Source organism: Crotalus tigris, unplaced genomic scaffold (assembly GCF_016545835.1).
Source record: "Crotalus tigris isolate CLP2741 ecotype Arizona unplaced genomic scaffold, ASM1654583v1 scf7180000024461.5605484, whole genome shotgun sequence".
In the NCBI taxonomy this organism is placed as follows: Eukaryota; Metazoa; Chordata; class Lepidosauria; order Squamata; family Viperidae; genus Crotalus; species Crotalus tigris.
The window spans coordinates 2,024,633-2,050,028 of record NW_024100632.1 but is presented as its reverse complement, the minus strand read 5'-3'; the positions used below and the strand labels follow the sequence as shown (position 1 = coordinate 2,050,028).

The following is a 25,396-nucleotide window of genomic DNA, read 5'->3' as shown; positions in this document are numbered from 1 at the left end:
ATCAGATTTTTGCACTCAAGTGGCGCACGTGTTGGTTTTCTGCCTGGGTGGTATGTCGTTGAATGTTTTCAGCTGGAGGACTGCAGAGTGCACCGCAGCAACACAGACGCATCAAGAGAAGGGCCACAGCTGGAATTCTCCCCCTATGTTGTGTTTCTCAGCACCAGGTTTTGTTTGTAATTTAGTGCAACAGCTGAGCTAACTAGGCAGCAAAAAAAAAAAAAAAACCATGCATGATTGCGATTTACAGTTTGCTGCACAATTTCAATAGCTTCCTTTCGGGGAGGCAGTTTCTGGAGAGCTCACAGAGAGCGCTGGGGGGTGACATCTCAGTCCTTCATTCCCTTCTGTTTTATGCCACTTCATTAGCTTTGGAACCCCAGTTCCCCCAAATTTGTTCTAGAGACCTGGTGGAGCGGTGGTTAGAAGGCAGCACTGCAGGCTAACTCACTGCCCACAGCCAGGAGTTTGATCTTGACGGGCTCAAGGTTGACTCAGCCTTCTATCCTTCCAAGGTCGGTAAAAGGAGGATCCAGATAGTTGGGAGAAATATGCTGATTCTATAAACTGCTCAGAGAGTTCTGTAAAGCATTATGGTATATATGTCTGAATGCTATTGCTTTTGAGATAGATAGATAGATAGATAGATAGATAGATAGATAGATAGATAGATAGATAGATAGATAGATAGATAGATAGATAGATAGAGTTAGATGATAGATAAGAATTAAATGATAGATAAATAGATGATGGCAGAGAGAGAGAGAGAGAGAAATATCTATGATAGCTAATGGATGATTGAGATAGGTAGATGATAGATAGATAGATAGATAGATAGATAGATAGATAGATAGATAGATAGATAGATAGATAGATAGATAGAAGCACTGTGAAGTGATATAAGTGCTAGTATTATTTTCTTTCTTTCCCAACTCATTGCAGCAGGATGAGAAATGCAACGGGTCTCAAGACAAACAAATCCCTTCTTACTTTGAGCCTTTCTTCATACATTTGTTCTTTCTGCTTCAGATGCAACTCAAGGTGTTGGGCTGCAAGCTGAGCTTCCCGGTGTTTCTCTTCCAGTTCCTAGGAGAAAAGATGTTTTTTTTTTCTAGCATGTCAACCTCAAAGGAAAGGAGAGATACTCAGAAGCATGTCCATGAAACATCACCTCCACAACCCCACTATTGTCACGGGCAGCCCTGGATTTACAGCCCTAAATTTCTGTTCTTAAGCGAGAGTTAAGTGAGTTTTGCCCCATTTTACCACCTTTCTTGCCACGGTCGTTAAATGAATCGCTGCAGTTGTTAAGTTGTGAACACGGTCGTTAAGCGAATCGGACTTCCCCCTTGACTCTGCTTGTCAGAAGGCCGCCAAAGGGGATCACATGACCTTGGAACGCTGCCACCATCATAAATATGAGCAAGCTACTGGTGCTACTAAGATTGTTGGACGAGCAAGCACAAAAACAGCCAGGGAAATCATTGGAAGGCCCCTCGTCAATCAAAAGGAGGGCTAATTTACCACCAGCCTCTCAAGTACTTAGAAGGCGCAGGCTGGGCAGTACAAGCAAAACGACAGCCAACAGCTGCAAAAGCCAGCCATCGACACAATCCAATCCGCATCGAAAAAGCCACATGCAACAGGCACTATAAATACCGCACACACACACAGAACGGCACACACTCTGCTAGAGAGAAGTTCCCCAAGGATGGGCACAAAAGCTCGGAAGACAAAACCTTTATTTCCAGAGACTGACCCAGATTGGGATCCTGTACCACTTCATGCATCTGATATTGGGGGTACAGCCCATAAACAATTATACAAAGTTCTTTTCTTTTTTAAAACATCGGAGGCTAGCATACGTCACTCTGCAATCGGTTTAAAAATATATTGGAACACAAGTGGGGGGGAGAAAAACACCCCACCGTGGTGACCTATTTCCCAAAATCTATAGATCTTTCCAAAAAGCCAAGAAGTGCAAGTTGAAAGTCGTTGCAGACTCCGGGGCAGAGATAAATCACTTGAAAGCTTCTTCTCCAGCAGCTCCTACTCAGCTGCCCCTACCTCTGTTGCCATAGCCACTGACAGCTTCCACCTACACGGCTAAAAGCCCAAAAGAAAACAGAGACTTGCAAGGCTTTCTCTGGTTTTGAGGGCCGATCTCTCTTCTTCGGCTTTTCTTCTTGGAAGCAGATCCAAACTCAAGCAATCCTTTGCTTTTAGGAAAAGGCTCTCAGTCTTTCTTTCTTTCTTTTAAGGGCCAATGAAACAGTTCTCAGACCAACTGGGTGCTAGGGATTCTCCGGGGTCTCAAGAGTACCTTTTTGATTAAAACAATACAAAATCCAAAAGGCAGAATCATGGGGTTTAGGGTTAGGGACCTTCGAGGTCTTCTAGTCCAGCCCCCTACTTAAGGCAGGAGATCTTATACCATCCCTAGTCAAACGGTTGTCCAGTTTTGCAAACGTCCAGTGATGGAGCACCCATAACTCCAGGAGGCAGGCTATTCCGTTGATTAATTGTTCTCATTGTCAGGAAGTTTCTCCTTTGTTCCAGGTTGTCTTTAACAAGCTTCCACCTGTTACTTCTTGTCGTGCCCTCAGGTACTTTGGAGAATAGGTCAACCCCTCTTGTCTGCAACAGACCCTCAAGTACTGAATAACAGAATTGGAAGGGACCTTGGACGTCTTCTGGTCCAATCCCCTGCTCAAGCAGGAGACCCCGTGCCATTCCAAATAAAGGTTGTCCATCTCTTCTTAAAAACCTCCAGTGATGGAACACCTTCTGGAGGCAGGTTGTTCCAATGGTTAATTGTTCTCACTGTCAGGAAATTCCTCCTTAGTTTTGGGTTGCTTCTCTCCGTGATTATTTTCCATCCGTTGCTTCTTGTCCTGCCTTCAGGTGGTTTGGAGAATAAATTGACTCCCTCTTCTTTGGGGCAGCCCTTCAAATATTGGAAGACTGCTATCCTGTCACCCCTAGTCCTTCTCTTCATTAAACTAGACATCCCCAGTTCCAGCAACCGTTCTTCATATGTTTTAGTCGTTTTAACTATGCTTTCTATCGTTTGTCCCAGGATGAGAGGGTTTGCAGGAGCCGTTGGGCCAGAGAGGGAAAAAACCCCCCACAAAGATAGGAATGGTGGCTATGGAGAGGCAGAGGGGGGAGACAGGAAAGTACAGGTAGTCCTCAATTTACAACAGTTCATTTAGTGACCGCTGAAAGTTACAACTTTGCACGCTTTCAAGCTGCTAGGCGGGCAGAAGCTGAGGCAAGGAACGGGAGCTCAACCCTGCCTGCAGTGCTCAAGTATAGAACTGCCAACCTTGCAGTTGACTGTCGGCCGGATGTCTTAACTGCTAGGACCCTGTGCAATGGTCGTAAATGTGAGGACTGGACATTAGTCCCTTTTGTTTAGTGCCCCTCTAACTAGGGTAGCCACAGGGCGAGATAGGTGGCAAATGCATTTAACAAATAAATAAACAAACTTCAACTGGTCACTAAACACTAAATCATTGTAAGTCAAGGAATACTGGCACCTGTAAATATGGGTGCCTTGACAACACACCGATGCAGGACCAAAGAACCCTAACCAGCTGGAAAGGCCTTTGTGCGCTAGCAAAGTATCACTTATCCTTCACCACAGTGAGAAGCCGAGCAAGCTGCACTGCAGATGGGCTTTCAGCGGATTATTTCTGGGGAAGGAAGAGTTAAGATGATTAATTTTGTCCTTCTCCAATATGGAAAACGCAGCAGATTTTGGAACCTGAGCGAGATTGCCAAGGCTTCTCAAGCTTGGCTTTGCAGACTTCATTGTCACGTAACTCCAACATATTGATGTGCAAGGAGTTTACGAAACACGCTTTGTTTGAGTGGGGAGCTTCTGTTGCAGCAACTGGAAGCTGAAGAGGTTCCACGGGAAGCAACGGTACCGCCAGGCGCCTGGATGACGTTGTGAGAAAGGGGAACTGGAGGAGCCCAGCAGAAGAAGAAAGTGGGCTGGAAGAGAAGCGCCTTTGTTTCTGGCCTGTCCAACGATTTAATCTTTCTTTCTTTCTTTCTTTCTTTCTTTCTTTCTTTCTTTCTTTCTTTCTTTCTTTCTTTCTTTTTCTTTCTTTCTTTCTTTCTTTCTTTTTCTTCTCTCCTTCCATCTGTCTATCTATCTGTCTATTCTTTCTATCATCTATTATCTATCTGCCTATCTATCTATTTTACAACCTGCCTCCAAAAGCTGTGAATGCTCCAACACTGGAAGTTTTTAAGAAGGGACTGGATAGCCATTTGTCCGAAATGGTGTAGGGTTTCCTGCCTGAGCAGGGGGTTGGACTAGATGACTTCCAAGATCCCTTCCAACTTTACTACTACTACTATCATCATCATCTACCTGGATCTATCTATCTCTGTCTGTTCTGATCTCAAAGAGAGAGAGACAGAGAGAGAGAGAGAGAGAGAGAGAGAGAGAGAGAGACAGACAGACAGACAGACAGACAGAAGATGTCAACCTGCACAAAATCAAATGAGCAACTTTCATATCAGTGTTTCTCAGAATAGCAGAGTTGGAAGGGCCCTTGGAGATCTTCTAGTCCAACCCCCTGCTCAGGCAGGAAGCCCTATACCATTTCAGACAAATGGCTGTCCAGTCTCTTCTTAAAAACCTCCAGTGTCGGAGCATTCACCGCTTCTGGAGGCAGGTTGTTCCACCGGTTAATTGTTCTCACTGTCAGGAAGTTTCTCCTTAGTTCTAGGTTGCTTCTCTCCTTGATTGTAGGGCGAGAAAATATGGGAGCCCAAAAATAAAATATACACAGGTCATCCTCGACTTACAGTTCACTTCTTGACTATTCGAAGTCACAACAGTACTAAAAAAGTGACTTATGACCATTTTTCACACTGATGACCATTGCAGCATCCCCACGGTCACGGGATTTACATTCAGATGCTTGACAACTGGTTCATATTTATGATGGTCACAGCGATCCGGGGTCACGCGATCCTCTTTTGCGAACGTCTGGCAAACAAACTCAACTAATTTAACAATTGCAGCGATTCCCTTAACAAACGTGGCAAGTGTACAAAGTGCCACAAACGGGCTTCGCATAACCATGATTAAATAAAAGCTATCTGAACGCAGCCTAGGACCTGGGCTTACACAACTGGCTTAAGGCATAATGTGTTTTGTGATTTTGGCTCTATAGTAACACATGAACCCAGGTGTGATGGTTTATAAGTCCTAGCTTAGGGCATCGTAAAAGGTCTGTATCCAGTCAATGGTGGTTTACTCAACCAACTTCGGAACGGAAGAAGTTTTTTGGATGAGAAGTGAAACATTTTCAAGCGGGAAAAAAACCACAAGGAAGTCCAGTTGCCTTTTGGGAAAAGCACCGTGGTGTCAACAAAACTAGAGTTAAGATGATGCAAGATTATCACATACAAACAGGAATGTATAAATACTTTTTACTGGGGTGGATTTTCATGATTTATGTTGCTGTTAAACCTCACTGAGAAAACTTGAAGGCTTGTTTCTTCTCTAAAGTAGCAGCCATGTAACTTTTCAACATCCTGGACTCAGGCATCAACAAGGAACTCACAATAAATTTTACCTGTCCCCAGCTGCAGAAGCTTATAATTCGAAATCTTGAAATCATGCTTCTTTTTCTGTCTTTTAACACTTCCCACCAATATCTCACTCCGTTCAAAAACTCCCCTCTTTCTTCATTGCTACCCACCAGAATTTTATCAGCCATCTGCTGGATTTGCTGAGATTTCGTCTGGATATCTTCTTTCAGTCGGTTCTCCCGGCGTTCCACCGTCTCCAGCCGCTTCACTTGGTTCTCTAGAGAATGACGCCTTTCCTAGCCAAGGTTCAAGAAGGAAGAATGAAACCCCCCCCCCAAAAGAATCTGGATAGTCACCCAACATTTTGCCCTCAGCCCAAGAAGGCCAGACTCGAAAACTTGGATGACTGAATTTGAGTTAGAGAGCCCAAACCCTTTTGAAAGAAAAAAATGGCAATGATTTTTTAATTACAACTCTGCCATATCATATAAGTTTGGCCAGTTCCAAATCAAGGCTCTCTAAATTCATTCCTGACTTTATCTAAACTTAGGTTCAAATTTAAGCAAGTTTCAGTCAGCAAAGAAAGTCAGGCCACTACATAAGGGTTTTTTGTTGTTGTTGTTGCACTGGGACCAAACGCATCAGCGTGACAACTTGCTAACCTCGGCTTCCAGCAATTTCTTTTTCATGCTTTCGTTGGAGTCCTCCCGATTTTGCAATTTCTCCAGCTCTTTCTCGGCTCTCTCCTTTGCTTGGCGGATGTTCTGGAGCAATTCGGTGGCCTCCGAGCTGGCTTTCATAGCCTTCAAAGAGAGGAAAGAGTGACAATCAGTGCTGGCTGTCGTACCACAGGGGTACAAAGACGGAAGCATTTCAGTAACCCATGCCATATGTTTTTAATTTAGCACGTCACATAAGTTGATGCATGGGAGAGTGGTCAATATACAAAATAGTGGTCAATATACCGGTCTGCTAGGAAGCTATGGGCAAGACTTCCTGACAATTTTGCAGCGAGAGATCGGTGGCCTGTGTCAACCCACCCGGCCAATTGTCCGTAACATCACACCCTGCAGCCTCTGTGTAAACACACACGCACACAAACCGTCTTTCCAAGGGAATGAGGTTCAAATTTAATCTCTCCTCGTTACAAAACCCGCCTCAAGGCTGTCCAGCCACGGATCTAAACGGCTCCACAACTGGTACAGTAAGCACCAGAAGAAGAAAAAAAAAGGAAGTCTTGGAATCCATGAGTTCTGCTCTGGCACCTACCCCATTCATGAAAACCTGAGCCAAATTAAACCGCCGCAATCTGTTGCCGGCTCAGGGCTCATTATATCATCACAAAGCAGCCTTTGACTGCTGAAAAACGCTCGACATCTGACGCAGCCTGCCCGACTTGGCTTTCTAAAGTTGAATTTCTATCCAATATTCCAATTCTGACTCAACTTTGTTTTTTTTAAAAAAAATAAGCCTGCAGTGACATGTTGTGAAGAGGAGAAAGCGCTGAGCATCATGGTTTCAAATTCCAGCCCCCCCCCCGCCCCACCCCTCCCGTCTCTCCTTCCTATCTACAGCGGGATGACTAACTCTGTTTTGGAACACAAGAACTTTGTTCCTCCCTCCTCTGCGTTCCAGCTTGCAGGAGAGTCTACAGAGGAGATTTATCAACTGTGTAGGGGGAAATTAAAAAAAAAAAAACATTAACCCCCCCCCCAAAAACCTTCCCCCTCACCAACTTTTCAAAAGCCACTGATGAATGCCTCGTGAAATCTTACTTTTGTCAGCTTCTCCTGCAGCTCCTGAATTTTCACCTGCTGATCGGCATTGATCTAGACGAGACAGGAAGGGAAAGAAGAACAGAATGACAAAGTTGGGAGGGACCTCGGAGGTCTTCTAGTCCAACCCCTTGCTCAAGCAGGAGACCCTGGATCAAATGTCTGTCCAATCTCTTCTTAAAAACTTCCAGTGATGAAGCACCCACAACTTCTGGAGGCAAACACCCCTTCTAAAGCTAGGATTCTATGGATACCTGTGAAAGGACTAGAAGTGAGAGCTTACAGGCTAAAGTGCAGTTGTAACTTGGAACATAAAATGGACCAAAACGTGCTTTACAGCTGCCTTGCTTAGCAACAGAAATTTATGTCGTGGTTGTAAGTTGAGGACTAAGTGTACCAATGTCACAAAACACAATCTATCCTAACTAAGGCTGGGTAGAGCAAACACGCTCACAACTGAATGGGCTTATCTAACATTTGGGTCCTGTCCGACGTTCTTCTTTCTTAGACTTTCCGTGAAATTTATGTCTTTCTTTAGACACCCTCTTCCCAAAATTCTTTCCTCAGAGCATTTTTATATGCCAACCTCAAATTTGCCTTCTCCAACAGCTCAAACGTCTCCTTATAGCTTCTAAGCTGGTGCAGGGATTTTTCCCCAGCTGCTGAAAACCCACTTCAAGTCACAATGCTTGAAACCTTATAAGCTGCCTAAGATTGGCAGTTTCTCTTTATGTGGATAAAATGTTCGTGAAGATTGCCTATAATGCTAATGCCGTCAGCAGGGCACACGAGCTTCATCGCTACTGCCGGTCCCCAAATCCCAGTTTAAGTCCAGAACACATTTGATTTTATGATTTTACTCTCGTAAAAACCTACAGTCAAGGAGGATCGGCTGGCTAGTCCCTCGCTGCGAATCAAACTGCCAGTCGGTCAAATATTGTATTTTATTCTGGTGCTTTTCCAAAAGGCAGCTGGACTTCCTTTGTTTTTCCTTGAAGACGTTTCGCTTCTCATCCCAGAACCTTCGTCAGTTCTCAGTTCAATTCTTCTTCAGAACCGAAGAAGCTTCTTGGATGAGAAGCAAAATGTCCTCAGAGAAAAAACAAAGTCCAGTTGCCTTTTGGAAAAGCATCTTTGGGACCCACCATGACCTGGATGACTTGAGAATCATTTATTCTGGGATGTTATTGCACAGAATTCGACCCAAAAAATAAACGAAAAATGACACTTATAAACATACCTTCTCCAGCTTGGAATACAGCTCTCCCACTTCTGTTTTTCCTTGATCTTTAACCTTTGAGGTGAAGAATGAAACAGAAGGTGCAATTTAGAAATCGGATCCACATTAACAGAAAACTGTGCAGTTCTGAAGTTTCAATATTCTTACCCACCCACCCCCCACTTTGAGAAATAAAGATGAAAACATGCAGGTAATTGTGATTCAAAACAAAAAGAGAAAAAGAAAAAGCAGCAGAATGAATCTTTCTTAAGTAGATATCCTAATTTGATAGCAGTATTGAAAATAGCTCTGATTATTTTGCAACGCACAAAGTAAATCACGCCGCTTTCATCATCCCCCTGGCCCTTAATATCATACAGGCCAAAAAATCTGCCAAGTGACAAAATTTGCTTTCCCTTGCAAATTTTTGGGGAACTCTTGATTCCTCTCCCAGTTCTCCGAGCTTCCAAGCCCATCTCTGCATCAGTCTATTTATCTGAGATGTAGGTACTCTCTTACCCCTTGAGATTATTTTGTATTTGTTTTAAAGATTGTTTTTATGAAACACGACAGGATCCCTGCCTACTGCTGTATAGCCCAAGGGGAAAATGGGGAGAGTGAAAGAGATTACAGGTCAAACCGTCGGGTTATGATTTTGTTTTGAATCTGTTTTTCAGGGCTGGTTTGGAACTTTTCTTTCCCACAGCTCTGTGATTTGGCCCAGAGCACCTGCAGCAAATAAACACTGAACTCAAAAAAACGTCTTTAAAACAAAAGCTGAGGTTTGGCCGTCAGAATCCCAAGCAATTCAGTCTCCCAACTCCCTTTTCAAACAAATGCTAAGGAATAACCTCTTCTCTCTTTCTGTACCACCCACTACAGATAGTCCTTGACTTACGATCACAGTTGAGCCCAAAATTTCTCTTTGCCGTTGTAAATTGGAAAGGTCTTTAAATCAACTGTTGTTAAGTCGAGGACTACCTGTATTTCTTTGGCTATCAAAAGTTAAAGTCTGCAGCTCAGTTATTTGCTGTCTGCCTGTATGTATTGCACACAGGCACCCTAAAAATTCTGTCAAATTTTGAGTCAAATTTCGTCTCTTTTCCATACGTTAGGAGCCAGACAGACTGGCAATTCAACCGGGGAATTCTGGAGTGGTGACCTTAACTACTTTCTGCAGCCTGTTATGACATTCGGTGGCTTTTCGCTTGAAGTCTTCTGCAGCCAGTCGAGACTCCCTCAGCTCCGATTCGTAAAGATCGCTACGTCTGCGAGCAGAAATCAGATCCTCCTCTAGCTGATTCATCATCAGTCTCATTTCTTCCACCTGAGCTTGATACTCCTAAGGGACGGAAAGTCACACGTCTTGGAAAGTGAGGAGGGAAAAATGGAGGTGAGGAAAGAGTCTGGAAATGTGGCCATTCATTCACTCATTTTCACTCACATTCGTTCACTCATTCACCTCATTTTCTTTTTTAATCCTGTAAAGCAGGGGTAGTCAACCTTGGCTCTTTTATGACACGTGGACTTCAACTCCCAGAAATCCTGAGCCAGCTTAGCTATTAAATTAAATGTCGTTATTAAATCCTCTGAACGTTAGTTAGCTGTACCTGCTCTTTGATTTCCTGCAACTTGCGACTTTGTTCTCTTATGTCATGAAGGAGCTGCAGGGCCTTGTCATCCTCTTGAGAAACCTCCATCCGAGCCTGTTCCAGACTTCGCTTTAAGCTCTGCAAAAATGCAATGTTGAACATAAAGGCCCCTTTGTCTGAGACGAGGCCAAAGCAAAGTTGATCGGCTAAGGAAACACACCATAAATAATAATAATAAAAAAAACAACCAACTGTTGTAAACAAGAAGCTTTGCATGTCAGCTTCGGGGCAATTTCAACCTTCTGATCTTAAGTGCAGCAACAATAGCAGATGTCTCCAGAGCAGTTAAATATGCTTCTGATCCAAAACGTAACAAGGACAAGTAATTTAATTTAAGAAGCTACTTAAATGACAGTATAATAGCAATCTCCATACAGAATAACAGAGTTGGACCTTGGAGGTCTTCTAGTCCAGACACACACACACACACCCCTGCTAAAGCAGGAGACCCTGTACCATTCTGGACAAATGGCTATTCCAGTTTCTTCTTCAAAACCTCCAGTGAGGGAGCACCCACAACTTCCAGAGGTAAGACATTCTACTGATTAATTCTTCTGTCAGGAAATTTCTTCTTAGTTCTAGGTTGCACCTCTCTTTGATGAACTTCCATCCATTACTTCTTGTCCTGCCCTCTAGTACTTTGGAGACCATTAAATGGACTCCACTAAATTAAATCTACTGCACCATTACACAGAGATGGGCCATAGCTCAAAAGATTAGCACTGAAGGTGTGGTCTCAACCAATCTCCGTCATCAGCGAAAAGACTAAGAAAAGATCTAAATCAGGGGTCTTCAAACTTGGCCCTTTGATGACTTGTGGACTTCAACTCCCAGAATTCCTCAGCCAGGCACGCTGGCTGAGGAATTCTGGGAGTTGAAGTCCGTAAGTCATCAAAGGGCCAAGTTTGAAGACCCGTGATCTAAATCCTTGGAAAGTCCCAATCCTAGAAAAGGCCAACCTTTTTGGAGCAGATAAGCTCATTAAGAAGGCTTCTTCATTTCTATTTGTTGATACTACACCTTGAATGGGGTCAATCTCGAGAGACCCACTGATTTAGGATGGTTACGCCCAAAGAATTGCCTTTAAGCTGACTTTACTCCAGAAGATGCTCAAAAAAACCCCCACACCCCCATCCCTTTGGAGTTACCCTCTGCCTTTAAGACACAACCCCAATATTCTCGTGCTTTGGTCTCCCATCAACCCTTAGGCTCACGAGACCCCGAGGCCACGTAACAGACCTCAAATTAAAAACACCCCCGGTCTGAAGCAACTGCTTAACTTGCCGACGACGGTGCCCCCAGCCCTGTTGATCCCAATGGCCAACTAGAGAGCTGCTAAAGGGAGGCCCCCAAGGTGAGGGATCTCAGGGGAACAGGGAAGAGGCTCACACTGCATTCTGTGATGTAGGTAGCCAGGTCCTGTTCGAGGAGAGATCGCTGGGTCTCGGAGGCTTTCAGTTCCACCTCCTTTTGGCTGAGTACAGCCTCCACCTCCGACACTCTGCGATGCAAACGGGTCATTTCCTGCTCCATCTGCAACAGACATCAAAAAGGTTTAAAAGGGCTTTTCTGGCAGGCACTGGGGAGAGAGTTTGCGCGGCATCAAGGCCCCCACAAGGAGGGAATCGGTCTCTCGGAAGAGAGAGAGAGAGAGAGACGAGGCTAGAAGATTGTTTAAAAGGCAAATACCATTATTTCTGGTCCTGGGAATTCACACTTCCTTCTCAGGGAAAAGCAGGAATTCTAAGTCACCCCATTCATTCACGCGGTTTGTTCGCATTCAGTCACTCTTCGAAACCCCGTTCGCAAAGAAGTCACAATCATCTTTTCACCTGATTGGGGTGGGGTTTGTTTGTCTTTTTGTTTTGATTTTAATTTTTCTCTTTCCCTCGCTCCAGAGATGGGTCACTTTCGCTTTATCCCAAATCCATCTTGGACCGGAAGGGGACTTCCCCCCATAGCTTTCCGAGGGAGCGGAGAATCGGAAGTCCCCCAAAGAAGAACGGAGTTTACGCGGATCCCAGGGAGTTTATTTCCAGAAACGGTTAGAAAACGCGTTCGCTGCAAAATCGAGGAAGGGGCCAGAGTTACAGAAGCAGAAAGAGGAGGACCAGGGGGTGGAAGAAAAAAACAAACCAAGACTTGCAGTACTCAAAAGAGAATTAGAAGAGGAAAGCATCAGATGAAGACGACGTGCGAAGCGCTGAAAACCACCATCTGAGTTGGGCTGATAAAGGATCTTGGAAGGATCCAGAGCGTCTTCTGGCTAAAATGAGCAGCCCTGGAGCCAGACATGACCTAGGCTTATCTCCCTGGGCCCCGATAAGGAAAGCTCTCCGCTGAAGCCGCCAACCATTGTCCATCAGCCTCTGGCAGGTCCTTTGGCACGGGCAGGTTGCGAACTTCTGCAGCAAGGAGGGAGGCCAGCCATGTAAATAAATACCTTGTGACACTTTGCCTGGGTGTCTTGCAGCTCTTTGCTCTTAAAGAGGAGTTTCTTTTCCATGGAGCTAATCTTAGCAGGAGAATCCAAGCTCAAAGCAGACCTTGAAAGAGAGAGAAAGAGAGAGAGGGAATTCAACGAAGAATCTGTGCGCAGAAACGGGTTTCTCAGCCCTGCCAACTTTAAGACGTATGTGTGTAGACTTCAACTCCCAGAATTCATAGCCGGCATGGGAATTCTGGGAGTTGAAGTCCATGCACCTTAACGTTGCCAAGATTGAGAAACATTGACCTAGAGAAGACATAGCTCTATTTACTCTCGTTAGGACAAGCTACAGGAAAGCTATCAGAATAGCCAGGTATTGCCCGCTGCCGTTAAGCAACCTTTTAAAAATCTCTCTCTCCCCTTCATTGTTTAAGGAGAGTTGCACATTAGTACTGCTGTAATAAAAACAGCACTGAGCATTTCTTTAAAATGAGTGCAATTTCCCTGCTAGACGAAGGAGGCCTTGGTAAGAGAAAGCCACATGGAATTTCCGAGCTGCACTATGATCATCTAACTTAGGAGATGCTTCGATCGGCTTGGGAAAAATATCAGAGGTTAAAAGTTCTACCCGGGGAAAGAATTTGCTTTATTGCTGAGAAAAGGCTAGGTGTGTACAGCGTAAGCCAGGGCTGTCCAACCTCAACCATTTTAAAACTTGTGGGTTTCAACTCCCAGAATTCCCTACCCAATGAAAAGAAGGACTAAGGGTGACATGACAGCAGTCTTCCAATATCTCAGGGGCTGCCCCAAAGAAGAGGGAGTCACGCTATTCTCCAAAGCACCCTCTGAAGGCAGGATAAGAAGCAAAGATGGAAACTGATCAAGGAGAACAATTAACCGGTGGAACAACTTGCCTCCAGAAGTTGTGAATGCTCCATGCTGGAAGTTTTTTTAGAACAGATTGGACGAACAATTGTCTGAAATTGTATAAGGTTTCCTGCCTGAGCAGGAGGTTGGACTATAAGACCTCAAAGGTCCCTTCCAACTCTGTTATTCAATTCAATTCAATTCTAAGTCCACAAGTCTTAAAGTGGCTGAGGTTGGACATCCCTGGTTTGTGTGAACTGAGATGTAACATTCTCAACCCTCAAACCATGTACTAGAATGGAAAACGATATTGTAAGGGAGCTCTCAGAGAGTATTAAATATATGTGATCGCCTAATCTGTAGCCTAAGAAGTTAATGAAAAGCCTTAAAAACTTATTCACAACAATTTTAAAGCAATGCAGGATCAAAGAACTCAACTGAGGCCTCTAAACTCCAGCCTGGAAGATTTTTAATGCAACATGGCCTATCTCAGGTGTTCTCCAATGTTGTCCTGCCATGACCCCATAAACAATCATTGTTATTATTTACCACAAGAAACATACCACTGTTATTGTTCCAACAACAATAAACCTATCATTGGCAATAATGAGTCTTCAGCCTACATCCACAGGGTAAAACAGTGACAGAACCTGGCCACGTTGCAAAATCAAACCTTCTCACTTGAAAACAAAGCATCGCACATACAAAATTTTAAACCATGTTTCATCCAGAGACAACGAAACTGGCTCAAGGTCATACGGCTAATGCTTGCTAACGTATTCAGGTAACTATGGTTTTATTTGTATGTCATGTAAGTGAATTCACACACTAGGCTGAATTGAGACTTTTAAAAAAAAAAAAAAAACAACCTCTCTGACTTATGGCCAATCAGGACCAGAATTTTAAACGGCTGAGCAAGGCGGTGGTCCGGCGAGCCACGTCTGATGTTACAACCTTTTTGGCCACTGTGATGGTTTCGGTTGTAAAGTGAGTCACACCAACGTAAGGGGACTCCAGCTTTCTCCTTTGCTTTTGCTCGCCAGCTGGAAAGATCACAAATGGGAGCCAGGGAATCCTGGGATGCTGCAACCGTTGCAAATACAGGCCAGTTGCCAAGCACCTGAATTTTGATCACTTGACCGCTGGGAATGCTGCGACGGTCATAAATGTGAGGATTTGTCATAAGTCGCTTTTTTGAAGGCCGCAGCAACTTCAGAAGGCTACTAAATCAATGGTTGCAAGTCAATGATTGCCTGTAGCACATCGTGTAAGTACAGCTGGTGCTTTTACAAGTATTTTTCTTCTATATCTTGATCATCATCATCATCACAATAATATAATAACAGAGTTGGAAGAGACCTTGGAGGTCATCTAGTCCAACCCCCTGCTCAGGCAGGAAACCCTATACCATTTCAGACAAACGGCTGTCCAGTCTCTTCTTAAAAACTTCCAGTGTTGGAGCATCCACAACTTCTGGAGGCAGGCTGTTCCACTGGTTAATTGTTCTCACTGTCAGGAAGTTTCTCCTTAGTTCTAGGTTGCTTCTCTCCATCATTCCTTAAACTTTGCTTTATTCTCCTTTCAGTGGCTGGTCCATAGATTTTTTCCCCTTGTTTTTATAACAAAAACTAGGATCTAAGAACCATTTGTTTGTTCAAAAAGTTACACGTTTAAAAGCTCAATCTGGCCTATCGTAATCATCTCCCGGTATCACTTTCCGTGGTAGAAAAATGCAAATGCAAAAAAAAACCCCAAAACCTTTTTGTCACACAAGCTATGTGACTTCGGGAGAGATATTTTACAGCCCTGCAATTGGGCTTGAAAAGCATAGTTGATAGCTTAGAGTGCTGTGCAAATGAATCCCATGTTTATTCAATAAGCTTTCATTAAACACAACCCAACAAAAAATCAGCCAAATGTGGCTTATTCAATAAACACTGCTTACATATGCCACGAGAGAGCTTAACATTTGAATAAAGTCCTTCATCTGTACATTTCTGATACAACTGGAAGGTGTTTTGTGTTATGATTGTTTCATTCATGCTGGTCTTTCTGCTTGGATATAAACCCACAGAAGTTACAAACTACGGTTATGATCTTGCATGTTGTGCAAAAACCTAACTGTGATTTGGAAAGATACGATTAAACGAACTACGTTAGAGCTGGTGGCATTAATCAAACTAAGGAGATATTTATGATTGGGTTTCTGAGCCATTGGTTTATAGCCTGGCACATTGAGCAATCCCTGCCGATCAGAATGCGCTCAGTAAACTATGATTAAGCAAGCATGGTTTAATGTACTGTCCAAACCCAGATTGCCCTTTTAAAATCTCCTACAGCAGAGGAGCGATGCCACGCTTTTAGTTCAAGAACCTTGAACACCACTGCTGGCATATTTTCCCTTTTAACATCTTTCTCTTCCTTTAATGAGGAATAATTTGGAAGAAACCAGAGAAACTTTAGAACAGACCTTCAGAATCCAATCAAAGGTGAAGAACCACAGGGTGTCTTGCAAATTAGCTTTGTTGACCAGGACTATGCCTGCCGCTGTCACCATTAACCAATAATCACAGTTATATTTCTCTGTTCAAGTGAGCCTCATCAAATAGCCTCCTATGAAGGAGCTTAAATCATTTTTCCATCCAATTTCCTCACCGGCTAGGTCAGGATCCAGGGCAAAATTGACCAACTACTCAAGGTGCTCGTCATCTGAAGGAAGACCTTTCGGTTTGCTGCTTTTAGAGATGACTCAAAGGCTCGGTGAAGACTTTTAAAAAGAGACTTTAGGTCCACCCCTCAAAAAAATAAATAATAACCCCTGTAAAACTGAGCAGAAAGTCAGCCTTTTGGTGCAGAGGTACCACCTTCAGATTCCTGATTGGTAGTCCCGATTTTCCACCCCCGCCCAAAAAAGCAGCACCCTCTGAGTAGGAGGACACCAAAGGCAGAGAAGAAGCTTCCTTTTAATTGCTGGCCTATTTCAGGTCCTTCTGACTCATAACATGGGAACATCACTGGTGCCAGGAGAGAAACCAAATTTAGGTTCATTTAAAAAAAAAAAAAACATCCTCCACACACACACACACACACACGGGAAACACAGAAACCTGTGATAGTCAGACAATCTACCCCAGAACTGGGCTGCCTATAAAAAAGTCAGTTCAAAATAGGAAGCTGAGGTTTCAAACAAGTCATGCTTCAAGGATGCTTTGCTGAAAAGCCCAGGGTTGAATTTGCAGATTTACAGCTTCGTGCAATAGCTGAAAACCCAATTTAAACCAATGAAAGAATGCTTAGGGCGTGCATTCCTATTAAAAAAAAGAAAAAAGAAAAGGGAAGACACCACATAAAATATATATATATAATCTCCCGTGCAGGGACAATCTGAAGAGTCTTAAGGCTCTCGGCATCGTCCACTGAACCTGCTTTGCTCATACTTTCCTTCTAATAGTAGCAACCCAGACTCCAGGGCCCACGAAAGCAGAAGAGGCAATCCTTAGACTTCCTTAGATCAGCTTGCTAGCGTGATCCAGGTCCTAAGATCTCCCCAGCCAGCCAATCGCCCCGGCCCTCTGCATCGGCCATTCTGCAGTTCCGATGCCTCCTTTCACCCTGAGTTCTACCAACAGCCTGCTCCCCATTTTGTTGGGCATCCTGCATCCCTTGGCTCTTCTTCACCGTGCCCCCTTTCCCCAGAGGTTCCCTGGATCTACCAGGCTTGGCAAACATTCCAGCCAGTTCACAGAAGCAGCACACAGACCCAGGCTTAGATTGTCCCCAATTCCCTTCTGAATTTTTATTTATTTATTTATTTATTTATTTATTTATTGCAAAGCCAGACAGTGAAGTCAAAAAAACAAAACAAAACAAAACAAAAAAAAAAACATTTTCTGCCCCTAAAGGATCACAGATTGGAGATGGCATTCCAGGAGTTTTCATCTCAAACCGAAAAGAGTCCCCATTGCATTTTACTCCTGGGGATTGGGAAGGGGGGGGGGAAGACTAATTAAGATCCATCCTAGTTTGTAGGGAAACAGACCCCCAAATCATCTCCGTCCACCGGGTTGCTGCCTTCTCCCAAGCCCAACAACTACTCCATCCCCTCCAAGCCGGCAGCGTTGCCTACTACTTACTCTGACCGTAGAACCGCCAGCGCCTTGATGAAAGAGAAGCCCACGAACGGCAAATCTTCTCCTGAGGAACTTGCAGGGCTCAGCTGGGCGAGAGAGGAAGCAATCCTGGCGTTCTTCTCCTCCTCCGGGGCATCGAAATGAGAGGTATCATCTTCACGCTTGAGGCTCGGCACGAAGGGAGGAAGAGCTGGTGATTTTTTTCCAGGAGTCACGGAGGGGGGGAGGAAAGAAGGGGAAAGGATGAGCTGCAGTTTGGGGTCCCAGCGGCTCTCAGGCTCCCATTCAGCGGAGGAGGCACTGCAGCGGCTGCTTTTAATCTTGCTAACACCAGCAGGCTGAGCTAGGGCTCTCCAACCCTGTTACAGCAACAAGGAATTAACCCTTCCTCTACCAACATGGCCACCCGTTTTGCAGGGAAGAACCTCCACTTGCAGCTTGCCGGCTAGCCCGGGATCGGTCAAAAGCCAGCCGGGCCAAAATGAGGGAGTCTCTACCAGGCTGCTCTCTTTTCTCCAGTTCCTTCTGGAACAGGGAAGAAAAAAAAGAAGAAGAATATATATTTGTGGTTCGTTTAGCTTAGATGCAGAAAACCAGCCGGTCTGCATCAGCAGCAAAAGCCATCCTGGATAGCAGTAACAGCATCTTGGGTTGGGATGCTGGACCGGTGGTGGATTCCCGTTCCCTAAGTTAACCTTGAAAGGAGCAGCTGCGGCTGTTGGGTCTGAACCGCTGAGGTCAGAAGCAGCCTCCGCGATCCCTCTGCCTCTGGCTGGCTGAACCCTCTGAAGGGTGGATCGCTCCACTGCAGTCCATCTCCAAAATTCCTCTCCCTCTCTGGATTCCCAGTGGGCACCTTTGCCTCTCCGCTGGCCAGCAGCTTCACGGAAGCCTGGCTTTCATTGCAGTTGGAGAGGCAAAAGAGAGAGAGGGAGAGAGAGATCCCTAATCTTCATGCACCTTTGTCCGTTCCCACTATGCCTTTGATCCCTGGAAGTCACCGGATAGTGCTAATCCACCAGCTCCTCTCTCTCCACTCTGGCAAAACCGGGCATCCCTTTTGCCAAGCTGCTCCCTGTCAGAAGCGGGTGGACGGAGGAGAGTGTGCAAACGCGGTTACCATGGCTCCATACAGATCCCTCAGAGCTGAGCCGCGGCCGAGGCGGGTGGGGGGCGAGGGAGCCCAGCCAGCCGGCATTGCATCGGCGCTTCCTGCAGTGCAGGCTGCCGGCTCTCCGCTCTGTGCATGTTCCAAGGCTTTAACCCTCTCTGCCCATCTGCCTGCCAGACGCCTGCCTGCCTGCCTGGTAGTGACACGGAAGGATGAGTCACGGCTAGGGCTTGCCAGACTGCCAAAGCCTTTTGTAGCCCAGCTTGCTTTTTTTTCTTTTCTTGGGTTTTTTTTTAACCCTTTGCGTGCCAGGTGCTTTGAAGCCATTGCAGGGAGGGAGGGAGGGAAGGAAAAGAGAAAGAGGCAAGAGAAAAGGGAAGGGAAGGGAAAGGAGGGGAGGGAAGAAGGAAAAAGAGGGAAAAGGGAAGGGAAGGGAAGAAAGAAGGAAAAGAGAAAGAGGGAAGGGAAGGAAAGGGAAGAGAAAGAGAGAAAGAGGGAAAGGAAGGGGCAAAGTCCGAAAAGCAAAGGCAACAGGGAAACAATATCATAAAATTGGGGGGGGGTGTACAACTTATTTAACAAGTGCCTTGCTTAGCAACAGAAATTGTGGATCCAACTGTGTTTTTAAGTCAAGGACTAACTGTTGTCTTGAGAACAGAGATTGCAATTTACATCTTTGGGGACCGATCACTATGGCTGCATTTGAATCAAACTGGGCAAAATGTGCCCACTAGTGGATGTAACAGAGCACCTGGTGGGGGCACTTTTAAGGCTGGTAATCTGGTTCGTTTCTTCCTATTTTTACTAAACGGCTTTATGATAAGGGATGGTCCATAGGAAGGACTGAGCTGGGTGGCTTTCTTGCAGATGTTTCATTACCGAAATAGGTAATATCATCAGTGCTAGAAGGGAGTGGGGTTTGCAGAGAGGAGGAGGAGGAGGAGGAGGAGGAGGAGGAAGGAGGATTGTGGGACCATGGTGTTCTCTGAGTTTGATTGTTTTCTTGCAGATGTTTCATTACCCAGCTAGGTAACATCATCAGTGCTAGAAGGGAGGGGGGTTTGTGGAGAAGAGGAAGAGGAGGAGGAGAGGAGGAGGGAAGAGGGAGGACTGTGGGGTCTTTGCTATTCTCTGAGTTGGGTTGTTTTCTTGCAGACGTTTCATTACCCAGCTAGGTAACATCATCAGTGCTAAAAGGGTCCGGGGCTTGCCTACTAGCACTGAGGATGCCACCTAGTTTGGTAACATCAGGGACCCCTCATTTCAGCCTTGAGCTACAAATATTTTCCCTTGACGATGGTCAATATCTCCGAACCCAACTGGTGATGGCCCTGGCACATGGTATATTGTAAGGGAATAAAACGGTAAAGAGCATGAATTACCCAAAAATAAAAAGGGAGAGGTTTCAGATCTATGGGGCAAGACAAATGCAAATTATGAATGAAGACTTCGATCTTGCAGAATCGGATTGATTAAACACAGGCAGGGCTGGGAAAGCATATGCTTCGATGGCATAAAAGGACTTAAATGCCTGCCTGAAAGGATGAATGGATATCATTTAAGTTGCCAGGGATGCTAGGAAAGTAGGAATCCATAAATTGATGACAGTTGTGTTATGCTCCAGTGAGCGATGATAATGGGAAGAGACAGAAAAAAAACCCATGCAATATTCTAATGGAGGGTGATCTGGGGGAAGAAAAAACACCGTTCTCTTAGGTGATATAAACAGATGGGCCGAAATGAGATGAGAAAATGCAGAAGATTTGATGGGCCACCTGAAGACACCAGGATGAATGAGAGGATAGTCTGGTGAGCACCTGGTTTTTTATTTTTTATTTTTTTTAAGGCTCATTTTGAACCCATGTGTACCTGGAAAAATAAAACTTTAGAACAGGTGTCTCCAAACTTGGCAGTTTTAAGATCCGTGGACTTCAACTCCCATAATTCCCCAGTCATCAGGGAATTCTGGGAGTTGAAGTCCACAAGTCTTCAAGTTGCTGGTGAAAGATGGAGAGAATGCAGCATACCTCTCACAATGAGGGTCCTATTGAGCAAGCATAAGGAATGAAACATTCCTTTGAAACTGAGAAAGAAAGAAAAGAAAGAAAAGAAAGAAAGAAAGAAAGAAAGAAAGAAAGAAAGAAAGAAAGAAAGAAAGAAAGAAAGAAAGAAAGAAAGAAAGAGGGAGGGAGGGTGAGAGGAGAGACAAAGGGGAGAGGAAAGGAAAGTTTGTGTGTGTTACAAGCTAATTCATTTATAGCTACTTCTCATAATTTATAGGAGGGGACAGGGAGTGAAAATTATGGTTTTCCTAATTTACCGAGATTTACATCCATGAACTACATTTTTCTTATTTTTATACAGGAATAAGTTACGGACTAAACCCTGCTCACCAATAACGCAGGAAGCACTCTCTCTTTTTGAACCGAAGGAAACACAACCCCCATATACATATCAAATGATCTGGAATAGGAAATGCCAATTTATCTTCTCGGGCTTAAATCCTTCATTCAACAGCGGTTAGCCAGAACCCCCATCTATAGCCCCAAAACAGCTTGAAACAGACCAGCCATTTGCAACAGGAAGAAACGCGGTTTTTCATTAAGTGCTGTTTCTCCACAACTTGGTTAAAAAAGAGCGAGTCCTTTTTTTTAAAATGCCGATCTCCAAGCCAACAGCGACGCTGAGCTTGTTAGCTGGAGAGCTGACAAACGAGGTTCAAGACCCAGGACGCCACACGACTGGGTGAGCTCCCCGTTCCTTGCTCCACTCCTGCCCAGCAGTTTGAAAGCATGCAAACGCGAGTAGATAAATAGGTACCACTTCGGTGGGAAGGTCAACAGCCTTTGGCGTGCCTTTGGTGCCATACCGGCCACATAACCATGGGAAATGTCTTTGGATAACTAACGCCGACTCCCTCGGCCAAGAAACAGAGTTGAGCACCCGTGTCCTAGAGTCGGACACAGCTGGACAGGGAAACCTCCAAGCCAAATGATTCCCCCAATTGCTTTGAGGCCACGTTCCTGGACCCCACGGGAATCCCGTAGGGCTTACAAGACACCCCTGGGCTGTCACTCACAGTTAGGGATGGCGCTCCAGTCCACGTGGGAAAAGAACGGATGACAGCAAAGGCCTTCGTAATCCAAGCGCTCTTTCGGCCCACACAATAAACCCTGCAGCAGATCAAGAAACTCATGGCTGACCTTTACGTCCTGCGGGAATTTCAGGAACCTCTGCGTTTGAAAGAAACATAAATCTCCCTCAGTGGTTAAGAGAGGAGAAAAAAATTCCCCATCTTGCCCCTAAAGCTTCCAAATTCAAAACAAATAAAGAATAGTTCCCCCACCCCAACCCCCCCCCTTTCCTCCAGAATGGCAGAAAGCTGAATTAATTCCCACAACGAAAGCTGCTCCTCTCCGCTTTAAAAAGGGGATGTTTTAAATTGCTGCATCGAGACTTTATTGTTGCTAAGAATACATCCACCGGCGCCATTTAAGATCTTGGGGGAAGAGAAGATGCAAGGCAGCTTTGGGAAGCTGGCTTTGATCCCAGTCCCGGAGTTGAAGTTTTATTTCTTTCTTCTAGCGACGCCCGATTCGTTTCGCTCCATTTTATGTTTTATTAAGATTATTTTAACAGGCAGTCCTCGACTTACAGCTGTCCGTTTAGTGACCGTTTGACGTTACAACGGCACTGAGAAGAGTGACTTGTGATCGCTTTTCACATTTATGACCACTGCAGCGTCCCTGTGGTCACGTGATCAAAATTCAGCCGCTTGGCAGCTGACTCGCGTTTATGACGGTCGCAGCGTTCCAATCCACTTCTGTCACCTTCTGACAAGCAAAGCCAATGGGGAAAAGCCAGATCCACTTTACAGCTGGGTTACTGACTTAAAGGCTGCAGTGATTCACTTAAGAACTGTGGCGCTGACAAATACTTAACCGGTCCTTGTACTTAAGACGGTTGCAGTGTCCTAAAATCGCCTGATTGCGATGCTGATGCTGGGCAACTGGTTTGCATGGGCAACAGGGGTTACAGGGGGTCACGTGATCCCTTTTTGCAACCAGCTTCCAACGGACAAGATCCATGGGAAAGGGGCAACCGGGAGGGGGGGGGTCTTGCTTAACACCCGCCGTGATATGTTTAAGGTCAGTACAAAAAAAGGGGATAAAATGGAGCGTGATGATACGGGTACCTTGCTTAACGACCACACCACAATTAATTTTCCAGTTCCAATTGTGGTTATATGACCGCTGTCCCCCTCCCTCACCAGCCCCTCCTGCCTCTAGCCCCCCTCCCCACATCCCCCTGCTCAGCCCTTGGTACCCCAAAGCCCTTCATTCCCCTCCCAGGATCCCCCCTGCCCCTCGGATCACTTCCCCCAGTCCCTCCTGCCCCAGTGAGCGCCAGCCCCTCCCTCCCCATCCGCTCCTGCCTCTTGCCCCCTCCCAAAATCTGCCCTCAACCCTTGCTGTTCCAAAGCCCATCATCCCCCTCCCAGAAGCCCCCTGCGCCCCTTCCCTACCTCTAAGCCAGGGTCGTGCCCTCAAAGAGCTTGGGGAGCGAGGCATCCATGCTGAACTGGCCCCCCTCAGCCGCAGTCTCCCTGCGGGCCCAGCCCCTGAAGCCAGACCCCATTTTATGCGCATCCCCCATTGCCACCCACTCGAACGGAGAGAAGCTCCATTTCTACCTGAAAATTCAGGATGTTGTTGCAAGTTTTAGCCGAGGTCCCCTCGGTAAATGGCGATTTTCCGTAGATGACTTCATAAGCGACCACTCCAAGGGACCACCAGTCGCATCCCGACCCATAGGAGGTTTTGCTGTTGCTCAAGGCGCTAAGCACTTCCGGGGCCATATAGTCAGGAGTGCCAGGGGGCCCCTTGGCATCCACCTAGGACAGAAGGAAATCAGTTAGTTCAGCTTACTTAGGACAGCTGGAGTGAGCAGGTTAAGGTCACAGACCTTTGCCCAGTTTCTGGAAATGGAGAAGAGAAGCTCTAGTCGTAAGTCGTAAGTCGTAAGTCAAATCAAATGCTCTCTTCAAGAGACGATGCATTTTGAATCTTGATTTCTTCAGAAAAACACACCCGTCCCATCTGGCTTGAGAAGTTCTCCTTTTTAAGCATCTCCCAGATTTCTTCCGAACGCAGTTTAAAAACTCATTTTCTCTCCCATCTCTTAGTCGGTGTTAGTTAAGTTTCAACAAAATCCCAGCTGGCTAAGAAAACGCAAGGAGGCTAAGACTATTTTAATTATAATTTCGCATTGTGGTTTTTTTTGGGGAAAAAAAAAACTACTCAAGGTCAATAGAAAAGGAAAGCTATGGTTTTCAGCCAGGACTCGTTTAATATGCAAAATTCTATCCGTTCAATTAGCTTAATCAAGAGGCTTTTCTTACCACAATAAGAGACAAGCAGTTCTAACCGTAATCAAACCCACCATTATTTTCCGACCATAACCTCTGCTTCCCCAATTACTCATTTGATGTTTTCCTCCCAAAATTAGCAGGCACATGGTTAAACTCAAAGGCCAGGGCAGAGCTACCCATGATCGCCAGTCACCCACGGCTTCTGTTTACTTCAGCTGACAGACCCTTCAGGATAATTTAAAAGAATACAAAAAAAGAGAGAGGGAGGGAGGGAGGGAGGGAGGGAGGGAGGGAGGGAGGGAGGGAGGGAGAGAGAGAGAGAGAGAGAGAGAGAGAGAGAGAGAGAGAGAGAGAGAGAGAGAGAAAGAGTAAAGGGGGCTCCCAGAATAGATTATAGATACAGATAATAGAGTCCTCAGTCTGGCCAGATTTTGTCTTTAGGTGTGATACAATTAAAAAAAATCAGCTTGAAAGAATCACCACCAGTCATTCTTGGTTTGAAGCCTGACACATGGCGACTGAGGAATCCTGGGAGTTGAAGTCCACACATGGTGGCTGAAGAATTCCATTCCAGAGAAAGAGGAGGCAACTTAGCCCAGTTATTATGTGTGAGAGAAAGAGGGTGAAGAGCTCCTTAAGAGTTCCCAGAATGCATTGTGAATATAGATAGCAGACTCCTCAGTCTGGCAAGATTTTTATCTATGAAAGTGAAAGAGTAAGGAACTCAGCTTGGAAGATTCATCATGTGTCATTCTTGGTTTTAGGTTCTATAATCACTGACAATGCTGGTTGTGTATTCAGAGGCTGTGGTTCAGCATCACGTTAGAGTCACTGCACAAACAATGCAACGTTTGACTGTAGCCCTTAGCCAGAGTCTCAGACAGATGCTTATTTCCAGATTTTGGCCTTCAGGCCAATTTAATTTGGTCTAGTTGCTTTTCCAAGATCGTCACCCATCATCTGCGTAACTCTGTGATACAACTGCAATAGATGGCAATATCCAAGATTAAATGTCAATCTTTAATTTCTCCATTTCAAAAATATTTTATTACCGTTTTATCCGCTGTGATTTTGGCAGCAGAACCAAAACCCACCAACTTGATGTGCCCTGTTCTGTCAATGAGGATATTCTCTGGCTTAACATCTCTGTAAGACATAAAGAAGGTAAAAAAGGAATCAATAAAACTCTCTTCCTGAAATTAAAATTGCTTGCCCCATCACACTGCTGCTGAAACCATTACAGGGATAAGAAATCAAAAAAGATGCTTCCTAGTCTTCAGAACC

At 45.1% G+C, this 25,396-nt stretch overlaps 1 protein-coding gene across 8 annotated transcripts in view; it reads right to left on the bottom strand.

Moving 5' to 3' along the window:
- CIT (citron rho-interacting serine/threonine kinase) overlaps nt 1–25,396 on the bottom strand; it is a 68,413-nt gene that overhangs the window by 35,840 nt on the left and 7,177 nt on the right. For 7 of the 8 annotated variants that reach the window (XM_039332538.1, XM_039332539.1, XM_039332544.1 and 4 more), the window contains exons 7-19: nt 25,165–25,258; nt 23,435–23,635; nt 21,821–21,974; nt 17,634–17,820; nt 12,649–12,751; nt 11,595–11,738; nt 10,164–10,283; nt 9,716–9,895; nt 8,575–8,628; nt 7,335–7,388; nt 6,222–6,362; nt 5,730–5,855; nt 991–1,086 (exon numbers count right to left, since the gene is read on the bottom strand). In XM_039332538.1, coding sequence (XP_039188472.1) covers nt 991–1,086; nt 5,730–5,855; nt 6,222–6,362; nt 7,335–7,388; nt 8,575–8,628; nt 9,716–9,895; nt 10,164–10,283; nt 11,595–11,738; nt 12,649–12,751; nt 17,634–17,820; nt 21,821–21,974; nt 23,435–23,635; nt 25,165–25,258 — 1,654 coding nt within the window. The remainder of the gene's footprint in view (nt 1–990; nt 1,087–5,729; nt 5,856–6,221; nt 6,363–7,334; nt 7,389–8,574; nt 8,629–9,715; nt 9,896–10,163; nt 10,284–11,594; nt 11,739–12,648; nt 12,752–17,633; nt 17,821–21,820; nt 21,975–23,434; nt 23,636–25,164; nt 25,259–25,396) is intronic. The other variant, XM_039332540.1, reaches the window with a different exon arrangement.